The sequence below is a fragment of the Dipodomys ordii genome, unplaced genomic scaffold (genome assembly GCF_000151885.1).
Source record: "Dipodomys ordii isolate 6190 unplaced genomic scaffold, Dord_2.0 Scaffold40, whole genome shotgun sequence".
Classification (NCBI taxonomy): Eukaryota; Metazoa; Chordata; class Mammalia; order Rodentia; family Heteromyidae; genus Dipodomys; species Dipodomys ordii.
The window spans coordinates 419289-438219 of record NW_012267256.1 but is presented as its reverse complement, the minus strand read 5'-3'; the positions used below and the strand labels follow the sequence as shown (position 1 = coordinate 438219).

Genomic DNA, 18931 nt, shown 5'->3' with positions numbered 1-18931 from the left:
TTACAGTTGAGTCTGTAAGTCAAGTTGTCCCCAATGTATCAATAAAACCCAAAATGCCACTCCATAAGACTAAGCTCTCCAACATCTAAGGATCTGCTCTAGGTATATAAAATAAACTACCTGCACCCAAGTCTTTGTCTTAGGTCTACTTTTGGAGAGGCAGATAACTCCTATTAATTCAAGCATATGGCCAAATAAGACAGTTTGGATATAAGCTTGAATTGGAAGGCAGCCATTGAAATGAAAATAATTGCAAAGACATGTTCTAACTTTGAGACTGTGAACTTAAGTCCCTCTTCCTCAGCCTACAAAGACTGCAACTATTAGTTGATACCCTTAAGAGCAATTTTCTCCTCTTCCTATCTTCTAAACATCAGAACGATGAAATTCTCACAGGGACCGCCATTTTATTGCTCAATAAAATGCAGTAAAGAAAGGTTACCTGGGCACAAGTGTCTCACTCTTGTAATTCTGGCTACTCAGGAGACTGGGATCCAGAAGATTGAGGTTTGCATAAAGCAAAGCTGGAGGCAGGTTCAAATGGTAGAGCACCAGCCAAGCAAAGCAGCCCAAGCAAGCAGACTAAGAGAGAGTGAAAGCCTGATTTCAAACCCCAGAAACACCAAAAAAAGAAAAATGAAAAAGAAAACTTAACAACAATAAATTAATAGGAGTAGAACGTCAAAGAAAAACCCCTTAACATTATCATATGAATCATCTTGTGTGAGCACAACCGCCAATCCCCTGAGAAAGAGAGCGATTAGCGGACAAAACAAAACCCTTTAGGTTCCGAAAACAAATCTCCTTTGTGTTTTGTTTTTTATGCCAGAACTGGGGCTTGAACTCCGGGTCTGAGTCCGGCCCCTGAGGTTTCCAGGGTCAAGGCTAGTGCTCTACCTCTTGAGCCGCAGCTTTACTTCTGGCTTTTTTGGTGATGAATTGGAGATAAGAATCTCATGGGCATTGCTGCCCTAGCTGGCTTCAAATACCAGTCCTCTGATCTCAGCCTCCTGAGTAGCTCGGGTTACAGGTGTGAGCAAGGGCCCAGCTCCGTGGTGTCTTTGAGGAAAGCTTGGGGACTCCGCATCCCTCCAGGCTAGACACAACCTAACCTGGACTGTGTGTCGCAGGGACACAGCCCCGCCTAGGGCAGCGTGGTTGCTGTTTGGAGCTCTGCCACTTCCTGGCTATGTGACATTAGACAAACTCCTTAACCTCTCTGGGCCTTGGTGCCCTCAAGCTTTAGAAGGAGGCCAAGTATAACATCTATTTAAATTTGTCAGCATGTCGCTGCTACCATACTGGAATAATCCAAGAACTCCTGGTTTATAAGACTTCTTTCCCATTGTTTTAGAAGTGTATCATCCAAATAATGAGCTTTTCTCTCTGACAGAGAAGACATTCAAGAGGCCACACTGCAGTTGCTGTAACCGTCAGGTGGATGGCAGATTGACCACCATCCCACTGCGCCTCTCCATCCTGGGCTCACAGAAAATGAAGACGCTATGGTCACTTGCCTACGGGCTTCACCAGGTCGAACGGGGCAGCAAGCGAGGCAATGCGTGTGGACGTGCGTTAAAGCGGTACCACAGAATGGAAGAATTTTGGAATCGACTAAGACTTAAAATATGAGCATCAAACTTAAACTGGTCTCTCCTACTCCTCAGAAAAGCGCTCTTTAAAGGTGAATGACTCGATTGGGTCTGAACTTCATTAGTCCATGATCTCCTGGGCCGTTATTACTACTGAAAACTATAAGAGTGATAGGATATTTAGCCACTAGCTTGTGTGACCAGTGAACATCCAAAATGTATAACCAGACCGTGTAGAGATGGGCCGTATGTGTAGAGAAATGCATCAGAGTTTAAACCCTGAATGAAAGCAACAATCTCAACTATCTCATGAAAAGTTTTATATTGGGTATATATTGGTTTTACATCTTGTTTGCATAGTATTCCGTTCCCATGTTGATCTAAATATACAATATGAGTCAAATATATGATTAAAATTTCAATGGGGCAAATGGAAAAACGTTAGTTGCCAACATGGCTCCCTGTACAGACCTATGAGAAGGAGCTTTCTTGGACAATTAATGGGTCCATTTCCTAAAAAATACTTGGATCTGGTTGCTGGTGGCTGATGCTGGTAACACTTAGCTACTCAGGAGACTGAGATCGAAGGATTGTGGTTCAAAGCCAGCCGGGGTAGACAAATCTATGAGACTCTTCAATTTGCCAGCAGAAAGCTTAAGGTACAGGTGCGGCTCAAGTGGCAGAGCCCCAGTCTGGAGCAAAAATTGAAAAAAGACAAAAAGCATGTGTGCAAGGCCCTGACTTGAAGCCCAAGGACTGGCACACACAAATAATAGTAAGGACTTGGAAACAGTCTCATGAAATGGAGTTGCTGGAGACCTGTGAGGTGGGAAATGATCAGCTCCTCCTGTTTTGATAGCTCGTCCCCTGCTTGAGAGTTCCCTCTGCCAGAGTGTCAGGAAGCTAAACCAAGATCCTGGAGGGGCAGAAAGAAATAGCAACTTCTATGACCCTTTTGGAGGAAGAGTGGCTGGAAGGAAGCGCCGCTGAGATCCTGGGACGAACGTGTGGCTGAAGAAAACACTGTCGCTGTTGCATTTATGTGAAACCCCAAAAGGCCCCCACGTGTTCACCTCCATGATTGCCAAGCCTGCTTGACCGTTAGCCGCCACCTCAGCCTCGCATGAAAGGGCTGCAAAAACCCCAGGCCGCGCAAAACCTCTTATAGACTGGCACACCCAAGGACGGAAACAGTGGGGGCCCCGGCGGCTAGAGGTCACACGGAGAGGTGCGGGGCGCAGAGCGGCCTCTGACCTGCGTGCTCCTGCTGACCAGCCCTCCCGCCACAGAACATCCCCACATAAAAACAACCCAGCTCCCAGGGCCAAAAAGCCAGCTGCTTCTCAATTCAGGGTGATAGTTAATGTTTTGTACTCGGCCATCTGAGCGCCAGCCATGGCCAACAAATAACTGTGGAAGCCTTGGCTACTTGTGTTGAACGGATCTAATGCCAACCGCAGGATGAATCAGAGAAAAAGAGAAAACTGTTTCACTGCAATATGAGTCATTCTACAGCGTTTAATATTCTGTCCATTTCATTAAAAAGCAGAAGAATCGCTAGCAAATGTTGATTCCTGAATACTAGAGGCTGACAGAACAGCTTAACATTAAAGGAGAAAATACCACTTTTTACTCCAACATCGATCTAATATGAGCAGAAAAAAATCAAATCAAATAGCCACAGAACAGTTACAAATGTAGATTTCATTTGTTGGAATTTCTTTGTGGTTTAAATGTTTAGTTTCAGCCAAATCCTAATACATATATATATATATATATATATATATATATATATATATATATATAAATTACCAGAAAAATATCTTTCTCATAAGGAAGCGGGCAGTAAAGAAAAAATTACATGAAATCTGTTTATTTGCTAATAGAATAATTCTTTTCTAGTATTATCTTCAAGTGGTTGCACAAAGGAGGTGCCATTAGCAAAGCAGTCTAAGAATACAACACATTGATCAATGCCCCCATCGGCATGGCCCCCCACCCGCACCCTCATGATACTTGGAAGTATTTACAATACTACCAAGGAGTATGTCCGACCTCAAAACGCTGAAGGTAAAATTCTGAGGTCTATCCATTGAAGAAAGCCAAAATAAAGTGTTTTTTAAACGGGCTTCTACAATTTTTAAGATTATATTAAAAGCAGGGAAAAATGATTGCAAATACGTGCGCAGAGAGCACAGGGCCGTGGAGCTCCTGGGGGACACTCTAAAGGGAAGAGGGAATCCATTCAGATGAGGTTTTTGTGGGTTCCCTTCCTCCTCCCCACGCCGCCCGGGCGCCCCTGCTTGCACAAGCCACGGTCGCAGTCCGGCTGCGGCAGCTTTTCCCCAGAGTCCGCCTCCCTCTCCCCTCCCCAGCTAGCGCCTCTTCTCGTACGCCCTGGCACTGGCTCTCAGTCACCCCACTGAAGGCCCTGCTCACCCCTTCTTTCCACCTCCACGCACAACAGAAGCCTGCTCCGGCAGGCAACACGCAGAGTGTCTCCTCTGTGCATGAATTATGGAAGGACAGAAATTCTGCAAAAGCAAAGATCTGAACCAAATCAAAAAGCCCTTCACCTACTGCGGGAAGGAACCTGATGCTCACTCCTCCAGTTATCCAGAGATCTTCTTCTCTCAGTTAATGCCAGCCCTACCCTCCAACTAGCTGCCATCCGCCACGCGTCCTCCGGCGGGTGGAAAGGTCACAGTGCAGCGTGACCGGGCCGGGTCAGCTTCCCCTTGCTGGCCCTCTTCCAGCACCAACCGTCACTGTCATGTCAGGAAGCGGTCAGTTAGAGATGGCAAAAAACAGCTTCTCAGCTGGGCCCGGGAGGGGATCGATGATGCCAGCAGAGGGGGCTTTGCCTGCCCAGTGGGTGAATTGCGGACCAGGCACCACTGCAGTCCAGCATCTCACCTCAGACACGCTCCGACTATAGACGTCCTCATGAGACGAAATGCACTTCTGCACCGTACACGTCTGCTTTTGGGGCATCCGCTTATCTAAAACCCCCTGCCCTGTGGTGCCTTGGACGTCCAACCCCCGCCCGGGCAGTGTGGGAAGAGCAGGGAGCAGGGAGAAAAGAGCAATGGAGACGGGACAAGGCCGCGTGCAGCCAGCGCGGGTTCCTGGGTGAGCAGCCCCTGGGACCCGGGAAAGGCGGACTGGAGTTGGAGGGTCCATGAGGGAAGGGGGGCTAGCCAAGGGAAGGGGGCTAGCCAAGGGAAGGGGGGCTAGCCAAGGGAAGGGGGGCTAGCCAAGGGAAGGGGGCTAGCCAAGGGAAGGGGGGCTAGCCAAGGGAAGGGGGGCTAGCCAAGGGAAGGGGGGCTAGCCAAGGGAAGACCGACTTCCATGCAAACAGGCCGGTGTGAGCTCGCTCCACCCACAGCATCCCCGGTTGGCTCCTGCTAGGCTGATGTATTATAAATCCATCTTTCCCAACATGAATGAGGGCCACTGGCTGCAATGGATAAATAGCAGTATTAAAACACCATCAGAGAAGATTCATCACACTCAATATCTAATTGAGGAGGAAAAATGCCTTTAAGCTTCATAGGTGTTTTCTATTTAGTCTGGGGACAAATACCCTATTAATTGACTAGATAAGTACTCGGCAAGATCGATGACGCTGCCAGAAGTTTAATTCCTTCTAGCTTCATTCATTCCATTTCTGCCTAATATCTGGTCATTAAACTATGTTATGAAACAGATCTTATATTCATTTGTAAAAGAAAAGTCCTCAATGGGAAGTGTGATCCTGCAATAACCTTCCCGTGTGTGCATGTGTGTGTGTGTGCGCACGTGTGCATGTGTATGGGTGCGTGTGTGTGCATGTGTGTGGGTGTGCATGTGTGTGCACATTGTGTGTGTGCATGCGTGTGTGTGCATGTGTATGGGTGTGTGGGTGTGCATGTGTGTGCATGTGTATGTGTGTGCATGTGTATGGGTGCGTGTGTGTGCATGTGTGTGGGTGTGCATGTGTGTGCACATTGTGTGTGCGCGCACATGTGTGTGCATGTGTATGGGTGCATGTGTGTGCATGCATGTGTGTGCGTGCGTGTGTGTGTGTGTGTGTGTTGTGTTGGGGGAGGGGCAGCCTTCTCTCAGATCACCAAGTGGGCATTTGGTTCCCAGGCTGATTTAAGAGCCCGTCTGCCCTCAGTGCGCGCGGGCACCGTATTTGGGGATTGTCTTCTCTGGCGTGGAAAGAGACTCCAGTGTGGACGACAAAAGCCCCCTCCACGCGGGAGCGCCACACACGGGGCCTTCCGTTGGAGGTGTGTGCTGCTGACCCGGAGCTGCCGGCCTCCAAGCCCTCCACCCGCATCCTCCATGAGCCTGCAGCGGCTGCCCAGCCTCCAAGCCCTCCACCCGCATCCTCCGTGAGCCCGCAGCGGCTGCCCAGCCTCCAAGCCCTCCACCCGCATCCTCCGTGAGCCCGCAGCGGCTGCCCGGCCTCCAAGCCCTCCACCCGCATCCTCCGTGAGCCCGCAGCGGCTGCCCGGCCTCCAAGCCCTCCACCCGCATCCTCCGTGAGCCTGCAGCGGCTCTGGACGGCTGCCCGGCCTCCAAGCCCTCCACCCGCATCCTCCGTGAGCCCGCAGCGGCTGCCCGGCCTCCAAGCCCTCCACCCGCATCCTCCGTGAGCCTGCAGCGGCTCTGGAGCTGCCTGGCCTCTAAGCCCTCCACCCCCATCCTCCGTGAGCCTGCTGCAGCTCCAGAAAAACATCAGCACTGGATCTCCTTCTTAGCACCAAGGCAAACATAATCAGTTCAAGGAATGGCACTGCCCTGAGATCTGAGGATCATGGTTCAAAGCCAGCTGGACAGCAAAGTTTGTGAGACTCTTGTCTCCAGTTAATCACAGAAAAAGCCAGAAGTGATGCTGTGGCTCAAGTGGTGGAGTGCTAGGCTTAAGCAAAAGAAGCTCAGGGACAGTGGCTAGGCCCCAAGCCCCAGGCAAAGAAGAAAGAGAGAGAGAGAGAGAGAGGGAGGGAGGGTGGGAGGAAGGGAGGAAGGAAGGAAGGAAGGGAGGGAGGGAGGGAGAAAGGAAGGAAGGAAGGGAAAAGAGAGAAGAGAAAGAAAGAAAGAAAGAAAGAAAGAAAGAAAGAAAGAAAGAAGAGAGAAAGAGAAAGAAAGAAAGAGAAAGGAAGGAAGAAAGAAAGAAAGAAAAAAAGAAATCAAGCGTAAGTGCTATTCCTCCTAGCTGAAGACCTGAAGATCTTCATGGGAATTGTGGGCATGGCACCAAGGTCTTTCCAACAAGGACATTTTAAAAGGAAACACTCAGCCTTTTCTTTTCTTCCTTTTTGTGTTTGTCCGTGTCCTGGGTTTGAACTCTGGCCCTCACACAGGCAAGGCAGATGCTCGACCACTGGAGTCAAACTCCGGCCCTTCCAGCTTTTGCTCTTAGATGGGGTCTCTCCTGTGTGCCAAGGCCAGGCTGGACCGTGATCCTCTGCCTGGGCCTCCCGCATAGCTGGTGACCGAAACCTACCAGTACAGGCAGCTTCTTACTTCTGACTCGGGGCGGTCTCCTCCTGATTTCATGAGTTGCCAGGATTACGCCTCCTAATCTGTCATCTGAGGAGCTGGGGCTCCAAAGAGGAGCCACCATCCCAGGCTCCAGCCCTCTCGTGAAAGCCTGACACGTATGCCGGGAAGGGGCGGCTGGAGCGTGCACTACGGCCTGTGGAAACAACAGCCAGGAAACACACAAGTCAGACACTACCCCACACCGCCCTCCTGGTGTCTAGCACGGGTTATCCCTTTACGCCAGACTTTCGTTTCGTTTTGTTTTTGGTCTGTCGTGGGGCCTGAACTCAGGGCCTGGGCGCCGTCCCTCAGATCTTCAGCTCAAGGCGACCGCTCGACCACCTGAGCCACAGCGCCACTTCCGGCTTTTTCTGCTTATGTGGTGCTGAGGAATCGAACCCAGGGCCTCATGCGTGCAGCGAGCGCTCTGCCACTGAGCCACCTTCCCAGCCCCTAAGGGATTGGGGTCTGGGGAAGAGGGTGTGTGACTATGATCAGGATATGTTCCTGCGCATGTGTGAAATGCTCCACGAAGCCCAGCATTTTTGCATGAGGTAATGCATGCTGACAGAATCCGTGAGTTCTTCGTTTTTCCCAAGTGTCCTCAGCATCTTGCTGGAATAACAGACTCAGCCCAGAGCCGTGGGCGACGCGAGGCCTCCACCCTGTGGGTCTCCGTTCACCTTCGCACGCCTTCATCCGTTCACATTACTCATCCCTGAGAAGCTGCTCACTATGCCCAGTCCACGTCCCGTGGTTGAGCTGGGCCAAGCACACGCCAGGCCATGGCTGGACACTAGGGTTCTCCGGAGGACAGCTCCTTCCACAATCAAACGGCAACGTGCTGGCAGCTTCCCGGCCCTGCCGGTTCTCCACCCATCCCCCCCTTCTGGTTCTTCACAGGCTCGCACCGGGCACACTCCAGTGGCCGTTTCTGTCTGTCCCTTGCCCCTGGTTTATGTTAGAACCAGGGCCTCCCGTCTGTGCCCAGCTGGCCACGCTTCGCCCCCACGTGTGACCTGCAGGCCCATGGGTCCCTTCCGCTACTTGCTGCCCGGTGCCCGGCCGACCTTGCAGTCCTGCCCGCCCCACACGCTGGTCTCACACACCGCGTCATTAATACCTCCAGCGCGCTAATGGATGCTCCATGCATGAACGCATTAATGAAATGTGTTATTGTTTTCCCTCACAGGACATTAACAATCTACCCCCGCCGAGTCCTCGGAGCCCCGCAGAGCTGCCGAAAACCACTTGCTGTCAAATGAGCCCGCCATTCCACCTGGGCAGCTTTAACTTCAGGTTTATCACTGACGCGCCACTCGCGGGGGAGAAGAAGGAGCCTGGTACCGAGCGCAGAGGGGGCGAGGCGTGGAGACACAGCCCTGTGCAGGACTGGGCAGGGTCTGGCCATCCCAGGGACGGCCCGTTTGCTTCTCCTTTGTCTGTGGCCAAGGGTTTGAATAGAAGCCGGTGTTGCCCGGCTTTCTCCCGCAGGCCAGCCCAGGGGCTGCTTTTCTGCCGGCACAGCTGACATATTAAGAGGGATTAAAGTTTCTGTACACAGGCGAGGTTTAAATTAGCTTCCTGAAGCCTGGAAGGAGCCCTCCCCGCTGAGCTGCAGGCCCGGCCCGGCCGCACAGGCTGCCCAGACAGAGCAGGGCGCTGCTCTGCCAGCTGTGCTGCAGAATCCCAGGAAAAGCAGAGGTAATTCCCCGTCCACGTCCCGCAGCCAGAATGTCTTCTGTAATTAAAATGAAAGCTTTCCCCACAGGTCCTCAGAGGCGCCTCCTGGAGACGCAGATTTCCCTTTTCCTGTGTAATTAAGCACAAATTGTAAGGTGTTGGGCTTTGGTGGAGGAGCCTGGACCGGCCAGCGGTGCCCCTGGGCACCCGAGGAAGCCTTTGTGTGCGGTTGGCTAGAGCAGATGCTAATTGCTCTTGCTCTGCCATTAAGCACTCACCCCTGCTGCGAGAGGCCGGCCGGGAAGGTGGAGGGAGAGGTGCGGCTCAAAGGCCACAAACAGAATCACCTGTGTGCGGCACCGGCACCGCCGCCCAGCCGGGAAGACCATTGTGCCGGCCATGAGTCCCCCAATTACCCCCACTCATGCCGGGGGGGGGGGCAGGCTTAAGAGGAGGTGTGCACTGCGGTGTCTGAATGTTCCAGGTCACTAAGCCTGTACACCGAACACCAGCTCTTAATCACAATTAAGCATCTAATCAGAAACTCCCGGCTTGGGAGCAAAAGCCAGGGCTTCACTCTTTCCTGGGCTGCTGCTGGCTACGGGAGACATTTTGTTGGCTGACCCCAGGAGCCACACACTCTTGGTATGCCCAAGTCCTCCCTCCGCACCTTCTCTGCCACTTGCCTTTGTGTGAGACCAACCGCCCTGGTAAGTCAGCCCAAACAGGCCCGCGGGCACGGTGGCCATATAACCGCACCTCTTTTTAAAAACCTAACAGGGAGACTGGATGGGGGATCAATGGAACGAGGTTGGTCATGAGCTCAAAGTCGTGGTACAAGATCTAGAGACTTATTATACAGTTTTCCTACTTGGGCGTCTGTTTGAAATTTTTGGTAACAAAGTTTGAAAGTAAAAAATAAAAAAGGAAGAAACTGCTAAACTTTTGATAAAGTGTAAAATGTTCATCTCAGTGTTTGGTTCAAATGTTGGTCCACATATCTCAAGGAGGAAAATAACAAGTATATAAAAACTTGTGTGCTGGAGTTGGGCCTTGGCTCAGTGGTAGAGCATCTTTCCATCAAAGATGAAACCTTGGGCTCGCTCTCTCTCTCTCTCTCCCCCCATCAGTTGGTCGTGGGGCCTGGGCGCTGTCCCTCAGCTCAAGGCTAGTGCTTTACCACTTGAGTCGCAGCGCCACTTCCGGCTTTTTCTGCTTATGTGGTGCTGAGGAATCGAACCCAGGGCCTCATGCATGTGAGGCGAGCACTGTACCACTGAGCCACCTTCCCAGCCCCTACTCTCTCTTGCTAATCAACCAGACTTGAAGGGTGAAGGTGTGACTGCAGTTGTAGTCCATTTGCCTGACCTGCAGAAGACCCTGTGTTCAGACTCCAGCACTGCCCCAATCGGACTGTGTGCTGTCGTTTTCAGAAAGTGTGTGTTTGTGTAATTGCATATACGCATATAAACAAAAGCTATCCATCTGCATGCCTCATGTACAGAAGCATTCATAGAGACAGACAGACAAACTGACGTGGATTCTGACACTTTTCATACATGTGAGCTCCACTAGTGCACACGTCCAATATGGACGTTCACGTTCACGTTGCCTGGTCGGGGTCATTTTCACTATGATTTGGATGTGCCTTGTCCCACAAAGGCCACTGCTGAAGGCTTAGACCCTACAAGGCCGTCCGTCCAGGTGGCCTCACCTGTAAGAGGGGGGCGGTGGGCTAGGGCCTCAGCCTGCCGAGCCATTCATGCTGGCTGTGGGTCCCACAAGAACAGGCCGCTACCGGCAGTGAGCTGGGCCTCTCCCCAGCACTCTGCTCCTGTCTCATCAAGTGACCTCTCCGTGAGGCCCCACCAGCCAGCCCATACTGCTGTGAGGCGGCCAGCCCATACTGCTACGAGGCGGCCAGCCCGTACTGTGAGGCGGCCAGCCCGTACTGTGAGGCGGCCAGCCCGTACTGCGAGGCGGCCAGCCCATACTGCGAGGCGGCCAGCCCGTACTGCTACGAGGCGGCCAGCCCGTACTGTGAGGCGGCCAGCCCGTACTGCTGCGAGGCGGCCAGCCCGTACTGCGAGGCGGCCAGCCCATACTGCGAGGCGGCCAGCCTGTACTGCTGTGAGGCGGCCAGCCCGTACTGCTGTGAGGCGGCCAGCCCATACTGCAAGGCGGCCAGCCCGTACTGCTACGAGGTGGCCAGCCCGTACTGCGAGGCGGCCAGCCCGTACTGCTGCGAGGCGGCCAGCCCGTACTGCGAGGCGGCCAGCCTGTACTGCTGCGAGGCGGCCAGCCCGTACTGCGAGGCGGCCAGCCCGTACTGCGAGGCGGCCAGCCCGTACTGCTGCGAGGCGGCCAGCCCATACTGCGAGGCCTAGGCCTTCCACAACTGTCTGGCAAAATCCTCTTTTTTCCGTGAAGGAGTGGAGCATTTTGTTATAGCACCAGAATATGGACTAAGACTCTCTCTTGGCCTCGCCAAACGCCTCTCTCTAGTTCTCTGGTCAATTCTGTGTGGATGAGTTCCACAAGACCTCTGGCTCCTGGACCATGGAGAATGGCCACAAAGAGACCGCGAGGAGGGAGAGAGTGGTTCTCTGCTCTCTACCTGCTCCCTGACGCGCCTGGCTGGTCTCTCACTGGACGCCGCCGCGCTTCTCCAGGGCTCTGCTCTCCCCGTCCCGGCTCCATCTGGATTCCAAGAAAGCCGCGCATCCATCTGCTCGCTCTCCCCCCTTTGGGCACAAAGGTTGTGTCAGCTCAGCTGACAGCATCCCCACCGTCACGCACAGACCCTCGTATACACACTGCGCACACAGCTTCGTGCACCAGGTGTTTTCCAGTAGGCTCCTAATTCACAACATCTATAAATTAAACGATAAATGATCCCACACAAATATTGTAAGTAGAGAGGGGGTGTCAGAGAGAGAGAGAGGGACAGAAAGAGAGAGGGAGAGAGAAAGAGAGGGAGAGAGAGAGAGAGAGGGAAAGAGAGAGGGAGAGGGAGAGAGAGGTCTGATGTTGCACAGTGCATTGTGTCTTAGGCAGATCCAAACCTGGAACAGTATGGAGAGAAAGGAACAGAGAAATGCATCTTGGGGAAATCTCCTCTTTCTAACTTTCCCCACCATCAAAAGTAGACACCACGATGTGTCACTATTAGGGCTAGGTTGCGTCTCCTCCATTAAGCAGTTAGAGTTCTGCTTTCTTGATCTTTGATTCACATCGCCACCATTGGGCATAGAAGCCACCCCTAACGGCGTTGGTAAGTGAGCGTCGGGGGGTCACCGCGCTCCATGGCCAGCCCCTAAGCTGCGTGCTCCTCACCTCCGACTCACCATCTGGCTCCAAAGACAGCACCAAGTTCAAAAGTGACCTTGGTGCCTAGGAAAGAATTCTCCTCTTCCGAATTGCTCCCATCTGTCTGTCTCCGACCAACAGAAGGTCTTGAGGCTGAGACACACCTTCATTTGTTGAAGGGGGAGGGAGTGTGGAGCAGATGGTAAATTAAGGCCCTAAAGCTCATTAATTCCTAATGGAGGCTTCCTCCTGGATGCAATTAGAACAAAGAGGAGGAAGAGCCAAAGGAGGGCTGTTTGGGAACTAAAGAAGGCAGCTGGAAGAGATATGCAAGGTATATAAGCCCTCCGGAGCTTTCCATGAGACAGGATAAGAATATCCTCGCTTCCCAATTACACACTTCCTTACAACCAGCAAAACACTCCTGCTCACGCCCACTGTTCCAGAGAACTCTCTGAACGTGACCGTGAAACACATAGAAAATTGGGATTTTTCTGAAGGATTTAGTCTTTCCGTGACCATGAAGGGAGATGACCTTCAAATCTATTCTGAAGGTCAAGCGCCAGTCAGCACGCTGACCTGTCTCACTTCCACGCCTTCCGGTGGGCTCCGCAGAGACGCGTGTGCACCAGCTCACATCTTGTGCTCACATCTCACAGATGTGAGTTTACATGGAAGCTGAGCCAGGGTTGACTGTGAGCCTGGAAATAGCAAGGCTCTCCCTAGGAGACCCAGCAATGCCGGTCCATCTTCCCACTGCCCCATACACAATAACCGTACGTGCATGGCCGTTCACAGCCATGGAGAACGAAGCCCTGTGCTGTGGTCTAAGAAGTGCACAGTGTACATCTCAAATGTCACCGTGAGTGAGAGGACTTCACTGTTAAGAGCTCACTAGCCAGCTTGGGTACAGTGTGGTGTGTGTGTGTGTGTGTGTGTGTGTGGTGTGTGTGGTGTGTGTGTGTGCGTGTGTGTGTATGTGGTGTGTGTGGTGTGTGTGTGGTGTGTGTGTGGTGTGTGTGTTGTGTGTGTGGTGTGTGTGTGGTGCGTGTGTTGTGTGTGTGGTGTGTGTGAGGTGCGTGTGTGGTGTGTGTATGTGTTGTGTGTGTTGTGTGTGTGTATGTGTGTGGTGTGTGTGTGTGGTGTGTGTGTGTGCCATCCTGGCCTTGAACGCAGGGCCTGGATGCTGTCCTTGAACTTTCTCTGGCTCAAGGCTTCCTTTGCTCTTGAACCACAGCTCTACTTCCAGCTTTTTGGTGGTTTATTGGAGGTAAAAGTCCTACAGACTTTCTGGCCTAGACTGGCTTTGAACCGTGATCCTCAGGTCTCAGCACCCGAAGCTGGAATTACAGCGGGAGCCCCCGACATGTGTGAGGCCCCAGTCCGCCCAAGCAGAATCCTACTTCTCAGCGAGGGCAACTTGCTGCTTGACGCCCTTTTCCTCTCTCAAAGGCACGTTGCTGACCTAATGTAAAGGCAGGTGGGAAAAGCCGGGGACGTGTTTGGCCTGCCTCAGCCGCCTGCAGCCATCTAGTCGTCAGATCTGCCCGCCCGCCCCAGGAATCACACAACCCACGGTTTTATCACCTGCGGTCCAGATGGCACCGCCGACACCTGCCACCGCCTCGGCTGCAGTCTCGGGTCATCGTCCAGGACCTGTATGTGTAACAGAGTTCTCAACACAGCGCCGTCTGTAGTACCTGTGACCCTAGAGAAACGCCATTAACGATACCTCAGAGAGTAACTGCACTCGTCAACTCTTTTACGCATCTTAACTTCACCAGACAGGTTGGCTGTTACTGACACATGCAATATAACTAGAACTGAGTCCTATGCTTTCATCACAACCATTGTATGAAACCATTGTTTCATGAGAGTTGATCTTTAAAGCTTATTGAACGTCTTCCCTTGATTAAAACCTGTCTTTCAAACACAACTTCCTGAAGTGTTATTAAGGTCTGTACATAGTCCTTTGCACTGTAGTTTATCTCTGATATTGTAGCTAATAAGTAGCCAAAAAGGAACAACTAATTCTAAATTTTAGCATGGAAATTTGCCTATTCTTAGATGTTTTAGGATGAAAATACAGTACACTTAATCATTAAAATAGTTACCTCTCCTTAAAGAAACCATGAATATCACGGCATGGTAAATAATAAGTCTTCTAAATAATATTTTCTCTCAAACCAATTATAAACCCAGTAATGTTTGCTGTCCCCAAATTTTAAGACATCTTTGAGTGAATGTATTTGTCCCAGAAGAGCAGTTTGAATACATAAAGGAAAACATGCTTTGACGGCTTTTTACTATGATACAGTAGAAAACAGCAAGCTCACATCTTGAGATGATAGCCTTGTTCTGAAGATGGATGGGGAAAGGAAAGTTGGGAACCCGCCCCTCCTTCACCTGCAGAGAGAGCTCCCAGGTCCGCCCCAGACTTACCCCGGCCTGCGGAAGCCAGTCCTGACCCCCAGAATTACCTGGGCCTGCGGACGCTAGTCCTGACCTCCAGACTTACCCCGGCCTGTGGACGCCAGTCCTGACCCCCAGACTTACCCCGGCCTGCGGAAGCCAGTGCTGACCCCCAGACTTACCCCAGCCTGCGGAAGCCAGTCCTGACCCCCAGACTTACCCCGGCCTGCGGACGCCAGTCCTGACCCCCAGACTTACCCCAGCCTGTGGAAGCCAGTCCTGACCCCCAGACTTACCCCGGCCTGCGGAAGCCAGTGCTGACCCCCAGACTTACCCCAGCCTGCGGAAGCCCATCCTGACCCCCAGACTTACCCCGGCCTGCGGAAGCCAGTGCTGACCCCCAGACTTACCCCGGCCTGTGGACGCCAGTCCTGACCCCCAGACTTAGCCCGGCCTGCGGAAGCCAGTCCTGACCCCCAGACTTACCCCGGCCTGCGGATGCCAGTCCTGACCTCCGTGAACAGTGACCACGGCGCTCACTGCCTTCCACACACGCAGTGCTGGCGGCTTGCAGTGAAGCAGCCTGAGACGCAAGCTAGACTGGCAGAGGGAGGCTGTGTGTCATGGCTGGAGTAGAATACTCACTTGGTGGACATTTCCGGAAGTTCGCAAAGGGCGCCAAGTCCCAGCATAAAGAAGGCTTTTGCTCCCAAAGGCCAGAGTGTTCCTCAGAATTCACGGGCCTTTCCTCTGCTCTTTTCCAAGGAGCCCTGACACCTTAAAATCAGGAGTGAAGCCGACTCCTAGCGACTTTCAAGGAAGAGCAATGTCGGAGTTCCCAGTCAACCCCGGTGCGTCCATCTCATTTATTTTGTGAAGTTAACATTTATCGTGTTGAAAGTCAGCTCAGGTCTACCTGACTGTTTTTCTGTTAGAAACAAGGAATCATCCGTTGCTGAGTGGATGACTCATATGCCAGGCATTGTGTTAGAGGGAGGGATCCAGAACAGAAAAAGACATAACAACTCCCCTTCCATGGTTCTTATTATTCCAGCACTAAACTGTTCCATTCTCAGTAACATCCTTATTTCTTGTAAGAAATTGGGTCAGCTTTGATCAAAGCTAGTTTTGTTGGAATTTAATTCCTTCAACAACAAAAAATTCAGCTACAAGGAAACCAGCGTCAGATCTGGTTTCACAATCTGACAGAGATCGGGCTGATTCTCCTGTAGCGTTCTTCATGTTCCCTGGAAAGATGTCCACTTCAGTTCTATAGGAAGAGCAGAGATGCACAGCCCTGAGAAGAAAGAAATAATCAGACCTTTTCAGAATCCTTGATTCTAATTAACTGAGGACAAAATAGTTACGTACTGCCACTATATAAAACTATCCACGAATGATTTGAAGCCCGTACAGGCCGAAGACCGCCATTGCCGTCAAGACGTGATTGTTAGTCGTCCAGACTCAGGATGCATGGCCATGACCATTTTCTTTTCCTTATTACACTGAGGATTTTGTGGTACGTCAATGTAAATTTGGTAAAAGAACAAGTTAATGTAACACTTTTGCAAATAATGCAACATATTCTTTGTAGAAACATCCATTCTCTGGATTCTTCATCTTCTAATTCTTCTCGATTCCTATGATGCTGCCTCAGTAGAGCACTGAGCCCCAGACGCATTTCCTTCCCCAACAGAACAAAACGAGATCCAAGTTACCTTCCGGCAACAATGAGTAGGGCTCTAAACCATAGAAGCAAAAAAAATGCCATTTCACCATGAAACAAGATTCACCTGTACATTGTGCCTGGGAACAGCCTGATTTCAGCTTCAGGCAAGTCCGATTTGGTTTTCTAAGGAGGACATAGAATTGCTCTCTCCCCGCCACACTTTATATATCCATATCGGAGTTGTGTTCTCCAAAAGTCCTCTTCCAGTGGGACGAAAGATGGCCCGAGACACCTTGGCGGCTGGCTGGTGACACTAGCAGTAAAGAAAGACAAAGCAAAGGCTGAGCCTGATCAGCAGCTCTAACAGCCGGAACGCCTCTCCCCTCAAACCTGTAGCAAAACGGGATGGAACTCGTAGTTGCAATGTTTGCGGTTGCATGTCCATTGCGTAGGAGTCCCTGGGCCCCGGGCATGGAATGCCGGTCAGCTGGTCCAGGCCAAGCCCAGAGGAGCAGATGGAGACCCAGTGCACATGGCAGGGAGCAGTGGCCAGGACGGGTGCAGACACTACAGGGAAGAAAAGTGTTTTGTAAGCAAGACAAACAACACATGGCTACCTCGAGAAGGGCTCAATAAACACATGCTCACTGGTGTATCGGTTAGTAAGCCCGAGACAGACAAGACGATGGTACTATGATACGTGAAGGAAACACAGACAGAGCAAAATGTGAGAGACCACAGGGGCGGGCAGTCTCCAGCAATGCTGGGCTGGTCAGATTGCTCGAAAAGAACTGAGTCTGTGTTCAGGAAACAGCTCCGAGGACTTGCTCTGGTTCTGTCTGCATGTTTTAATCCAATAGTGTAATAGAAATCCAAAGGTAAGCCGGGTGCCGGTGGCTCACGCCTGTCATCCTAGCTATTCAGGAGGCTGAGATCTGAGAATCGCAGTTCAAAGCCAGCCCGGGCAGGAAAGTCCATGAGACTCTTATCTCCAATAAACCACCAGAAAACCAGAAGTGGTGCTGTGGCTCAAGTGGCAGAGCACTTGCCTTGAGGGACAGCGCCCAGGCCCAGAGTTCAAGCCCCATGACGGACAAAAAAACAAAAGAAATCAAAAGGTAATTGCATGAGACAGGCACCAATAGCTAACATCTGTAATCCTAGCTACTCAGGAGGTTGAGATCTGAGGGTCTCAGTTCACAGCCAGCTTAGGCAGGAAAGTCTGTGAGTCTCTTATCTCCTATTAACCAGCAAATAAAGCTGAATGTGGAGCTATGGCTCCAGTGTAGAGCCCAGGCCCTGGGTTCAAGCCCTAGGACAGCCCCCCCCACACACACACAAAGTTAACTGTGATCACCAGAAAGCAGGAGAATAAATGTGTATAAGCAAAAATAAAATAGAAATTTTAAACATCAGCTATTAGATATCAAATGATGAAAATTACAATATGATCAGAGCTTCTTGAACCTAGAAACTGTTCTCTGAAAAGCCATAAAAGGTGCTTTCTACTTGAAGTACGGAATGATCTGAACATATGCATACATGTATGTGTATTTACATATGCACATAGACAGATATGCACACATATGTCCTTCCAAAGACAATAAAAACAACATCTATGAAAGTATGCATGCATTTGGAGCATACATGGCATTTTCAAAGTATAGGAAACTGAAAATTCCAACAAGTTTGTTTCTTGGATGACAATTTACATCACGACATTGGTTGAGGCTGTGTGTAATCAGCCCCTTGAAGCTTGGAGTAGCTCCTGCCCCAACAAGCCCGCTGAGGGGTCTCAGAGGCCCAAGGACGAAGCCGCTCCAGCTTTGCAGTTCCCCCACACACTGTCAACGTCTCAGAATTGGTATTATTTGCCCAATTCCTGCACACGTGCAAATGTCTATTTACACACAGACACGAATCCTTACTCGCAACAATCAGAATATAAAATAAGTGATAAATAAGTGTTAACTATGTAATTATTTTGCCATTCCCAAGTAATTCTGCACGTTATCCTCAAAAGACTCAACTTCCTAATTTTCAATCATCTCCACTCTTAGAAATGCCCTAATTGAGCCGGGCACCCGAGGCTCACGCATGTGAGCCCAGCTACTCAGGAGGCTGAAATCTGAGGATCACGGTTCAAAGCCAGAATAAACCACCAGAAAACCGGAAGTGGCCCTGTGGCTCAAGTGGTAGAGCGCTCGCCTTGAGCTGAAGAGCTCAGGGATGGTGCCCAGGCCCAGAGTTCAAGCCCCACAAAAGACAACCTAAAAAGGAAAAAAAAAGCCCTTTTTATACAAGACAAAGGAAGACAGAGTTCTACAGGGGAAAAAAATCTATCACAGACCAATAATGAAATGACATTAGAACAGCATTCAACTGACAAAGCCACTGTTTGCTGTGAGCACTGCCAGGTCCGTGAACAGAAGCAAAGAGTTTGTATGAAAGCATACACTTGACATTTCCATTCTAGACACACGGATTGTGAGACTGTCTAGCAACACCAATCAACGGTTGAGTTTCATTTTTTCTTCTTCAAGAAATGATTGGCAGGTATTTGCTGGCCTTCTGTGTTACTGAAACTATTTTCACATGGTGTATTTGTGTTTCTTCTTAGAAAACCCAAGAACACTTCTTGCTTTTCCAGTTGTGTCACTGAGGTATAATTTACAGACAGCAAAGTTCACCCTCCACACTGGAACTACACAATTCTAGAAGTTTTGACAAA

At 50.9% G+C, this 18931-nt stretch overlaps 1 protein-coding gene across 1 annotated transcript; it reads left to right on the top strand.

The window, feature by feature from the left end:
* Positions 1-4680: 4680 nt before the first annotated feature.
* On the top strand, positions 4681-11197 carry LOC105987185 (keratin-associated protein 10-4-like). Its single transcript, XM_013018385.1, has 3 exons — positions 4681-4724; positions 6087-6292; positions 10683-11197. Exons 1-3 carry the CDS (start codon positions 4681-4683, stop codon positions 11195-11197), a joined length of 765 nt encoding a protein of 254 aa, XP_012873839.1.
* Positions 11198-18931: the final 7734 nt, after the last annotated feature.